Source organism: Bos mutus, chromosome 19 (genome assembly GCF_027580195.1).
Source record: "Bos mutus isolate GX-2022 chromosome 19, NWIPB_WYAK_1.1, whole genome shotgun sequence".
NCBI classification, from domain to species: Eukaryota; Metazoa; Chordata; class Mammalia; order Artiodactyla; family Bovidae; genus Bos; species Bos mutus.
Genome location: NC_091635.1, coordinates 53,235,837 through 53,247,013, shown reverse-complemented (window position 1 = coordinate 53,247,013; position 11,177 = coordinate 53,235,837). Strand labels below are relative to the sequence as shown.

General features: G+C 49.7%; 1 protein-coding gene across 1 annotated transcript; it reads left to right on the top strand.

The window, feature by feature from the left end:
• The first annotated feature begins 761 nt into the window (after window positions 1–761).
• Window positions 762–8,027, top strand: DYNLL2 (dynein light chain LC8-type 2). Its single transcript, XM_070357250.1, has 3 exons — window positions 762–1,024; window positions 3,787–3,925; window positions 5,996–8,027. Exons 2-3 carry the CDS (start codon window positions 3,794–3,796, stop codon window positions 6,131–6,133), a joined length of 270 nt encoding a protein of 89 aa, XP_070213351.1. The 5' UTR covers window positions 762–1,024; window positions 3,787–3,793; the 3' UTR covers window positions 6,134–8,027.
• Window positions 8,028–11,177: the final 3,150 nt, after the last annotated feature.

Genomic DNA, 11,177 nt, shown 5'->3' with positions numbered 1-11,177 from the left:
AAAATGGCTTACTTTCATTATTTTCCATGGGCCTGTGTATCGAAGACAAACCTCCCCTCTCACAAGTGTGCGTAGGGTCTGCATCCGTTGCTTTCGAAGCTCAACAGCAGCTGGAGTCCCAGCTGGGAGCTTAGGTCCCGAGGCCTTAAGACTCGGGAACAAAGAGCAGGAGGGAAGGGGCCTTCCCAGAAAGTGCGGGGAGGGGAGCCCTGGGGCAGTTTATGGCTTTACCTCTCCTTAGTGCTGGCTGTCCTCTCCTTCCCACAGTTTTGGGGGGAGGGAAGGAGTCCTGTTTTCCTTAAAGCTTATGACTTCACCTCCTTCCCTTCCTCTTTCAAAGGTCAGGGTCTCTACCCCTTTCCCATCTGCTCCCAGCCTTTGAAATCTTCATCCCACTCTTTCCTTTTATTCTTCTTAGGACTGGGGTCTTGACGCCCCTCCCTCTTTTTCCATCACTTTGAACCTTGCCTCTTTATTCCTTTTTAGGCCTGGCCTCTCCAGCCCTGGGTAGGGGGGTCTGCATACTTCTTTTTTCTCTTCTGAAGGCCACGTCTCCCTCCCCCAACTCTTTCCTGCTCCCCTTCCCCACCCCCTCCCTCCGCCCCGAGGCATTGTGGGAGGAAACAAGATGTGGGGCGAGAGCGGCGCGGGGAGAAGCCCGCAGTGCGGGGCCGGGCGGGCCCAGCCAATGGGGAGCGCGGACGGCGGCGCGCGCGGCGGGGGGGCGGGGGCGGGGCGCTATTTCAGTGGGGACCGCGCGTCGGCAGAGCAGCGGCAGAGCAGAGCGGAGCTGCGAGGTGCCAGCGCGGAGCAGACGGGTCGGCGGGCGCGAGGCGGAGCGCGGGCGGCCAGGAAAGCTCTAGGGCGGACGGCGGCGGCGCGAGCGCTCGGTCCGGGCCTGCGGGAGCCGGAGACCGCGGCGGCGGCGGCTGCTGCCGGAGGCGAAGGGACACCGCCCTGCCCGCGCTCTGCCTCAGGCCATCGCTACTCCCCCGGGGCCCCGCGAGAACTCGCCTCTGTGAAGGTGAGCGGTGGGTGGGGGCGCCCCGGGGCGGTGGCCCGACGCGCTAGGTTCGGCCGCGAGGCCTGGAGCAGGTCCGGCTTCGGCATGACGCCCCCGTCGCCTCTCCGGCCCAGGGTTGCGCCACCCTGTATCTTCACGACCTCGGGGCGCGGCCGGGGCCACCGGCTGCCGATGTGCGGCCTCCAGCCCCCCGGGATCTTTCTGCGCGCACAGAGGCCCTGGTGTCGGGGCCGAGGGAGATCGGCGGAGCGGGCTCGGGCGTGACGCGGCTCCTCCCGCCGCCACCCTCTGGGGCGTCCTTCCTGCAGCGAGGACGCCCCGTCACTCCGGCGCTGCTCCAGGCCGGGCGGGGGAGGGCGGCCGGCCGGCCGGGTGGAGGTGGCGGGGAGGATGCTTTCTCATCGCCCAGGTGCCGGCCTTCGGGACTGCAGCCCTCTGGAGGATGGGGTAGTGGAGGGAGACAGCCCCTTGGGGTTCCGAAGGGAGGAAATACGAGCGTTGTGCGTGTTGGGGGCTGGGGAGGGCGGGTCGTGTCGTTCGAAAGCTTGGCCTTTTTGTCGCAAGGCTGGTAATAGAGGAGGGAGAGCTGTCCTGGAGTGCCCTCTGCTTTTCAGGGGAGCCTCTGGGTCGTGACTGAGGCAGCTGGCCTGGGGCCCTCTGGTCATCCTTCAGTCTGGAGGCCCAGGTCCCTAGCATTTTTTTTTTTCTACCAGGGGGAGGGGCTACGTTGGCCCCTCCCTTCCCTTTTTCTCCCTGGCACCTTGGACAGGGGAGGCTGGGGCAAGGCCTCACCTCTCTGACGCCTGGGGGGCCAGGGGTGAAGAATCGTGGCATTGTAGTCACAAGACCAACATTATGTAACTGCAGGCTCTCCTGGAGGGTAAGGTAGCTTTTAATCACTGTGACAAAGTTGTTCCTTTGGACTTTTGAGGATGAGGCAGTGAAGCAGGTTAGCTTGCTGGGAAAAGGGATGCTGATTTCATACTTTAACCGGGCCGCACTCCCACCCTTGGATCTGTAAACAGTGCCCCCTTCTGAGTGGTAGCCACCAGGTGACACTAGTTTTGGTCACACTTATTGAGCCTTAGAATATTCTCTGTGTTGCTGTTGTACCTTTGCTCAAACCCATTGAAGGTGCCACATTTATTTCAACCATTGTTTTTTTGAAAAGGATGCTGATTTGCCTCAGGTCATAATGGCTAGGGCTAGAACTGGATTCTCCTGACCTTTTCTTCAGCCCCAGGTGGTATTCACAGACTCCTCTTGAGGCTCTTGACTTTTTTCTCTCAGGAGTGTGGGAGCAGAGGGCGCTGGGGCACTAACCCATTGCTCTGCCACTTCTTGCTGAAGTGGAACCAGCCCTACTTAATTTGCCAGTGCGAGACAGAGGTACCCTGGATGCACTAAAGGGCTGCCTGGTTAGCAGCTGGCATGCATGCATCCTTTGCATCTGGTGCGGGCTGAGTAGTCATGAATTCTGCTTCCCTTTCTGCCCATCAAACCCACAGGTTAGTGTGGACTCAGATCAAGGTATCCTGGAATGATACCAGGGATCTCTCCTTGAGCAGACAGGTTCCTGTGTAGCTTTGTATCAGATAGGGCTGAAACAGCAGCATCTTTTGCCCACTGGGCTGATCGCAGAGTGGTGCTTTGGGGAATAGTACCTGGGAGGTGGGATATAGATTTTTGCTGCAGGGACTGTGGTCAAGGACAGAGGACAGGAGTTTGCAGCTCATCTCTGTTCCTGCAAAGCACCTCACATGCCATAGACTGCTAGGCAGGCCCTTGCCAGCCCACTTGGAATTTCTGTTTTCCTAAGGAGGGAACATGCAAGGTCTGCACTGGAACTTTGATTGCTGTAGGGTGAATGCAGTGGCTTAGATGGCAGGGTTATGAAGCAGTGCAGTTAAAATAATAATTCTTTACCTTTGTCTCTGTCACCATTGCACATTGGTAGCCTAGGACTTAGCAGTCTTCTATTTGAAGGGCTAGATAATAAATATTTTAGGCATTACAAGCCATATCATCTCTTGCAACTGCTCAACTCTGCCATTGTTCTGCCATTGTAGGGTATTTCTATAAAGCTATGTAAAGCAGGTGGTGGGCTGAATCTGGTTAATGGGACAGACCACTGTGTAGACTGCCCTTGTTTGCACTATTCTCATATAACCTCATTTTAATTCTTATAGCAACTCCTGATAGAGAGCTATCCTCATTGCTAAAATGGAAGTAATCAAATGCAGAAAGGCTGAGTGACTTATTCAAGGACCAGACCTAATTCATCTTCCTACTGTGATGCCAATAATATAATAATGGTCATTAAATCAGGGCTTATTATGTTCAGGTGTTATATCACCTGGTTTGCCCTCAGGTTAACTCAAGTCCCCATTTTAAGATGATAAAGCACAAAGGTTAAGTAACTTGCCCAAGGATACAACTGGTAGCTGGTATATTGTGGTATTTTGGCTGTTCATGCTGTTCAGAATACTAGAAATAGATAAATTGAGAGTTAGAAAAGCCTCATTTTACATACAAAAACTGACGACTTATGTCTTTTTAACTATTTATCTTGTATTTTCCAGACTTGGCAATCTCATCTCTGCTAAAATCTTACGATGTCCCTCTTATAATGCTTCATGTCTATGTTTTCTGTTGCCCTTACCTTTTGTGCTGGTTTCTTCCGCTGAGGCCCCACACCCAGCTGTTCCTGTTCATTGCCCGGAGCACGGGGTTGCAGCCTCACCTCTCTGCTTCTTCTGCAGTGTCACCATGTCTGACCGGAAGGCAGTGATCAAGAATGCAGACATGTCTGAGGACATGCAACAAGATGCCGTTGACTGTGCCACGCAGGCTATGGAGAAGTACAACATAGAGAAGGACATTGCTGCCTACATCAAGAAGGTGTGCTGGGAGAGCTGTGGCTGGTGGTCGGGGTAGGGATGGATAGCTCACCTATGCCCCAGGGAGGGCTGGAGCTGGGGACATATGAAAGTAGGTGTAGTCCATGCAGACGGAACCCTGGGAACTTGCAAAGCAGGTAAATTGGGGAATGAATCTTATTTACTAGCATGTTCACTTTAAGAGTTCTTAGTAGGAACTGTGCTGGGGTGTGGGTGTGTTTACAGATAATTATGTGACTGCAGAACAACAGGGTGTGAAACTTCAGGATTAAATATAACTGTCCCAATTCAGAACTATTCAAAATGAAGATCAGGGATGTTTGAATGGATAAGATAAGATCATAAATTTTGGGGGAGCTGCATCATTTAAAGTGGGATAGCCGTATAGTCTCATTATGTAGGAGATTTCCTTTTCTTCTCTTTAAAAAGGACCCCTGGTGGTCCACTGGTTAGGACTCAGTGCAGTCACTGCTGTGGCCTGGGTTCAATCCCTGGTCAAGGGACTAAGATCCCACAAGTCGACTTGTGCGCCCCTGCCCTGCATAAAAAAATGGACTCATGTACTAATTACCTTCTCCCTACTTTCTTAAGGAAAGGGTGTGCTTGAATATATATATACATATATTTATATTTATATATATATAAAATATATATTTTTAAATAGATGAGCATTATTGGGGCCATAGATTTAATCCCTGAAAAGTTTCTGAATGAAAGGGTGAATAGATGTAGTTAACATATATATAGCGAGGAAGCAGCTGAGCTAGAGGTGAGAGGTGGTACTCAGGGTCCCTAATTTCCGGTCAGGGTCCACGTACATTGGTGGCATAGTCCCAGTGTGATATTCTCAGCTCTGGTATCCCAAGGATGCCTAAGAGCCATGGCACTATGGTCCATACAGGTGGTATAGTGTCCTTGGGTTTAACAGAGCTCTTTGCTGTCCATATGTGGTATGAGAAGTGGAAACTGGAGTCCTGAGAGACTTTTTCTGTGTGTGTAGCCAAGGGATGCAGAGCCAGCAAGGCTGCTAGGGGTGCTGGTTCCTTGTTGAGTGATGCCTTTTCTGTTCTTTTCAGGGAGAAAGTGTAGAATCATGGACTCTGGGGAGAATCCTTAGGTTATATTGAGTCCTGCTTTGTTGTTTTGCTTATGGGGAAGCAACTATGGGTCTCCTATGTTACACAGTCTTCAGTCAGGAATAAAGCTCTGTGTGGTGATCCATGCCCTATCCACTGTTTGCCAATACCTTTTGGAGTCATGTGGTATGGGGGCTGTGAGAAAACTAAACAAGTTGTTGGTTGAGCTCCTGGCAGACAGAGTTCCAGGGTTGGCAGCATTGCTGAGCCTGTGGTGGAGGGCTGTTCTCCTTTCACAGTCATGGCAGGATGCATCTAGAACTGAGCCATCTGTTTTCTGCTGGGTTCACAGGGTGCCAGGGCCTGTCTGATTAGGTTCTGAGGATTTCCTCGCTGGCTTTTGATGTTGAACTTAGATCCCTGGGAGAAGTGAGGGAATTGCCTCGATCTCATGACTGAGGCCCTTGTCCGTGCTTACAGCCCACATAGTGCCTGGCACACTGGAGTGCCTTTAAAGCTGGCTTAGACAGAATTGCTTCCTGTTCGGTCCCCATTTTGCTCTAGTGTCTTGGTTTTTGGCATTTGGAAGTGCTAGTTCAGTAGTGTGAAATGTGAGTGGCAAGTCAGAGAGACTTGCTTTTCTCTTTTACTCAATGCTGTGTGACATCACTGGAGTGTTTCTTAATTCTATTGGTTTTTCTGATTCCCTTGCTGAAGAATCGCGGGGTGGGCTTTTGAGTAGGGTAGCTAGAGAGACAAGAGATGTTAGGGGTGTAAAGTTCTAGAGAGAAATAATGGAGCCTTTGTGGTATTATATTATTAATGAAGGAGTGTTCTAGCCAACCTTAGAACCTGAGCTCCTGAAGTTCAGAGAACTGAGGCCGTAGACTGGGGATGGGGTGGGGATGACAGCTAAACCAATCAGACTCTTATTCTGATTTCTCATCCTCCAGCTGTCCTAATCGCCTTTCTTCTCCTTTTTATTCTTCTTTTAGGAATTTGACAAGAAATATAACCCTACCTGGCACTGTATCGTGGGCCGAAATTTTGGCAGCTACGTTACACATGAGACAAAGCACTTCATCTATTTTTACTTGGGTCAAGTTGCAATCCTCCTCTTCAAGTCAGGCTAGGTGGCCACAGTGAAGGTGTCAGTGGCGGCGGCAGCAATGGCAAGCAGGCAGCGTTGCTGGGACTGTTTTGCACTGGGGCCAGCATCAGGATGTCCTCTCCAATGGCTGTGCTACTGCATGGACTGTATACTCGATTTCATGTGTATGTCGCAGTAAACAAAACCAAACTTCTTTCTGTTTAGTTGCCTGGGGAAGAAGGCTGCTTTATGTTTATTTTTCAAGACTTAAATTTTTTTTTTTTTGGTTGTATTGCACTAGGAAATCTCTCCCACTCCTCCCTTTTCTCTTTCTCTCCCTATACAAATAAAAAGCCCTCAAAAAGCCTGTAAGACTAGGAGGGCTGGGGAAAAGAAATAGGTTTCTGGAGGTGGAACTAAAACTGCAGCTGCCTTTTCTGGTGGTGGATGCTGCTTTAGGAGGGCCAGGAAGGCTGCGGGAGGGACAGTGAGGATTGACAAGGAGAGAGGGATAGGACGGAGGGTAGGGGGATGATCTAGTACCAGGGAGAATATTCCACTGAACTGTGATTCCACGGCTTGGGGCAGGGAGTGGGGCTGGATTCTTTAAGGGGCCCTGAGACGTGTTTGTCTGTGGTGTGTGGGAGTGGGGAGCAGACTTGTCTTGCTGTCTTTGTCAGAAGAGTTTGTAAGTAAGGGCTGTGTCTTTGTGGATTATCTTCTTTTATTCTTCCAGCCAGAGCTCATGCTTGGAGGATGTTGAGGGTAGGATTAGCTCTATTTTTTTTGTTTGTTTTCATTCTTCCCTCCTGTCTGCTCCCTGCTTAGCCCTTGGTTTTCTCATTCCTCTGGAGTTCTCTTAGAGCAGCCCCTGTTAGTTGGCTGGCAAGGGAATTTCTGATGACTAGTTCTTAGTTAGGTCTTAGCAATCAAACCAAATCAATGTTTCCCTTGATTTTCCTCTGTGTATATGTGTGTGAATGTGTGTGTGTATCTTGGTTTGGGGTAGAGGGGAGGGAGGGGCAGGACTGTGGAATCTCTCCGGTATATGGGTAGATAAGTGGACCTATGTTAACCTCTGGGGCATCTGTTTTGGGGGTGAGTATGGGTATCACCCCCCTCAGCCATCTGGCCTAGACACTGCTTGCCCTATGGCCATCTGCTCCCAGGTGGGCTTTAGGAGGATAGCCCAGGATGAGGTGGCCATGCTACCATCCATTCTGGAGCCTAGTCTCAGTGGTGAGGGAAAGTGACTTTGTGAATGGTGGCAGCCTCTTGTGGGAGGCAGGATGGAAGTGATAAAGGGCTGTTGAGGGGCTTTGGGGGAACTTCAGAGGAGGTCAGTCTTACAGTGGTGAAGCCAGGAATTTGGGGATGGAGCAGGGTCACTAGTGGTAGGAGATTCCAAGGGGAGTGCTAGGGAAATCTTATCTGTGGATCAAAAGGGATGGGGTGGGGGATGGGGTGGGGGGAAAGTCATTGCTGATTGAGCTTTTGATTCTTATAAATTGCATTGAAAACTCTCATGTGTAGGGTTGATGCTGTGGGGGGGTTTGGGATCCAGCTCATTCTCTTTTTCTTCCAAGTCCATCCTTGGGGTTGGCGGGGAGGCAGGAGAATGCCCCCTTCCCAAGCCTTTAGTGTGTACTGAGCTTTCTTTTTGATGCTGACAGGGGAGGGTGGGGACTTGGATGGTGAGTGAGTTCCCCATATCAAATCATTCGGTGGGCACAAAGCTGAGTGCTTGATTTTAGGTTTTATTTTTTTATGAATGTCTAGATCTGTTTCCCTCTGCCCTCCCAGACTTGTGTGGCCAGTTGGAAATGTCTAGTTTGTGTTCATCTCTCCCTCATTTCTGGAGCAGGGGCTGAGACCCCGCCACATCTCCTGTGCTCTGCATCCACGCCTCTTTTGGACATTAAAGGTCGATTGATGCACTTCTGAGCTGTTTGGGTTTCTTTGGGGGTAAAGGGGGGATGGCTTAGTTGGTGGCAGGGGTGCCACACATGGGTGGGGTGGGTATATAGTATGGAGTGGAATGGGGCTAAAGAGATACTGATTGGTCTGAATCCGGTCTTAGTTGGAGGGCCAAGGCTTGGGGCCCTTAAGTGAGGGAAAATAACCAGCAGCACTCACCTACGAGATTTCTTGGGTTATTGGTGGAGATGGTTTGGTGAGCCACATTTTGATTCTTCTGTATGATAGATGTTGAGACCAGAAGACCGTGTCTCAGCTAAATCCTTCTCTGGCCACTTGGGAATGGAGAAGCCGAGGGCCTTCATTTCAGCAAGATGGAACCTGAGTAGTTCTCTGACTCCTGGGTTATCTTTTGGCTTGCTTGGGGCTCCTGCCCACATACACCTGGAGAAGTCAGCGGTACTAAGATGCTTCTGAGAGTAGCTGCCCAGGCCAGTGACCCTAAGCCATTTATGTCTAGGCTTATGGCTATAATCCTTGTGGAGGGTGCTAGGGAGCAGAGATTCTTTATACTCATTTCTGTTCTCATTCACTGAGAAACATTTGAGTTTTATACTTGAGCCTAAGATGCTGTTCACAAAGGAGAATAAAACAGCAAAGTTTTCTTTCATGACATGTACATTCTAGTGGACAGAGCTGACATACCCAATGAAAAGCCAGTAATAAATAGTAGTAGTGTTAGTCACTCAGGTGTATCTGACTCTTGGCGATTGGCGACCCACAGACTGTAGCCTGTCAGGGTCCTCTAACCATGAGATTCTCTAGGCAAAAATACTGGAATGGATTGTCATTCCCTTCTCCAGAGGATCTTCCCGACCCAGGAATCGAACCTGGGTTTCCTGCGTTGCAGGCAGATTCTTCACCGTTTGAGCTACAGGAATAGTGATAAATGCTATCAAGGAAATGAACTGGGCAATGAGCTGTTGGTTTTGGGAGTTAGGTAGGTCAAGTTCCTTCACATAGGAAGTCTATGGGCTGGATCTTAGGGAGAAAAGCCTCCAGGGCAGTGAGGTCCTAAGGAAGTAATGGGGGGGGCCCTCTAGAACCTCAATTTCTGTTCCTACCTTTGCTGGTGTGAAGAATTCGACAGAACTGGAGTTTGAGGGAGGAGAGTGAGGCCACGGTCCACAATATCTATGATGGATGCCTCTAGGGTCAAAACTCATCTTCCTGTCCTGATGGGAGGGGCAGTCTAGGTGGCAACTATGGACAAGGCACTCTGGCCCAGGTAGGTAGTTGGTGCTCATCTAGGTGAATCCTGCAAGACTCCTGCCCACTGGGACCCAGGAGGATCGCATGGGAGGATGGACTACAAAAGGGCTGTGGAAAGCTGATGGGAGCAGTGGCAGAGGGATGCAGCCAGTCAGAGCTGTGGCCAGGCTGAGAAAGCTGGAGCATCAGTATTCCACTTCTTCCATCCTGTACTCCAATTTTCTGGGGCCTCCTTTTGGCTGAACCTAACAGGCAGAAGATGGCAAGGATGACCCAGAGATCCAGTCTAGGGGTCAGCCCGCCTCTCCCCAGGGAGCATAGCAGGAAGAAGAGTATGGAGATGAATCCAAGAAGGGCAAACCAAACCAGCATGGTAGGAAATTCTGTTGCCCTGGACAATGTGTCTGTCTCTCCCCAGAACTTAGACCAGGGGTGTGGCTGTTTCCTAAACTATCTCCTTCCTTCACGTCTTTGTTCAAACACCCTCTTATGAGAGGGGCTTTCTGACATCCTATAGGAAACAGTACCACTCCCCTATCACTATTAATCTTACCCAGTTAAATTCAGCACAGCACCTGCCCTAAGCTTGACATTCATTAATTTATTCATCTCTCACAAGTAGAAAATAAGCTTTTTGAGAGCAGAACCATTTCTTCTTTTTCACTGCTTTAATCTTCAAGCTCCCAGAACAACATTGTATGCTGTAGGAAATACTTGATAAATGTTATTGGTAAAATGAAAAAAAAGGACAAGCAAACATGGGCAACCTGGCTTTTTCTGAAGAGACTTTAGCCTTTGGCTTGACTCCCCCTTGCTGGCAAGCTCTGGAAAGTCAGTGGGTCACTCCCCAAGTGTGTTCAGCCCTTCTTTCTTGGCAGCCATGGGAAAATGAAAGAGTGTTCATAAAGTACATTTTATTTTTAAAGCATTTCAGTTTATGCCACTGAAATCCCCTCTGAGCTAGACCCCAGCAGTCATTAGCCACAGTTCTGGATACGCAAACTGAATCAGGGAGGGTGAATGACCTGCTGAAGCGCACATAGCTGGTAGTGTTACTGGTGCTCAGACACTGACTTACAAGGACTGACCTGGGTTTGACAGCAGTCGTCTCAAAGATATTCCTTGAGATTTAGGTCCAGTTCTCTGAGCTTAGGACTGAATGCCTTATTCACTGTTATTCCCTTTCCTAGACTCTACTTCAGCAAAGGCAATGAGGATAATTCCTAGGCCCTCCCTCCTCATTTCTCTTGTCTATTAAGCACTGAGGAGCTGTCCCTTCTAGAAATTTCATGAGAAGGGTTAATGAGTCTTCTAGATTTAGGAGAGAGCAGACCCCCAGAGTTCTGAACTCTCAGGTCTCCCCTGAACTTAAGGCACAGCTTCCCCACCATTCTGGTAACGAGGAGTGACCTGTCACCTGTCGAGCAGGTCCTGTATACCTTTATGTACGTCTCTGTGACACCGTGGGCTTGGTGTCCTCACCAGTGTACGTCTACTCCTATGCACAGGCTGCTGCTATGCCGAAACAGAGAGGTTCATAAGAAAAGGCCGAGGAGGGCCCAAGTCCTTGTGCCTCTCCTCCCTTGCTTTATCCAGACGATGTATAGTTTGTAATGAGAATGCTGGACAGTGGTGTCTAGGGCTTTAGAGAGAGGCCAGTGTGGTGGTGTGGACAGAACCTAGGACTGAGTCCCAGCTTCTACATTTAACCACTGTATGAACTTTGGCAAGTCATTTGAAGTTCAATTTCTTCATCTGTAAGATGGGGATAATACCTGTCTTCCCTAAAGGGTGGTTATGAGTATCAACTGACATGTATGTGAAAGTGTTTTGAAATTGGAACATGATGATGATGAAAATAGTGGTTTTTAGAGTCAGTGATTATGAATCTTGAAGAA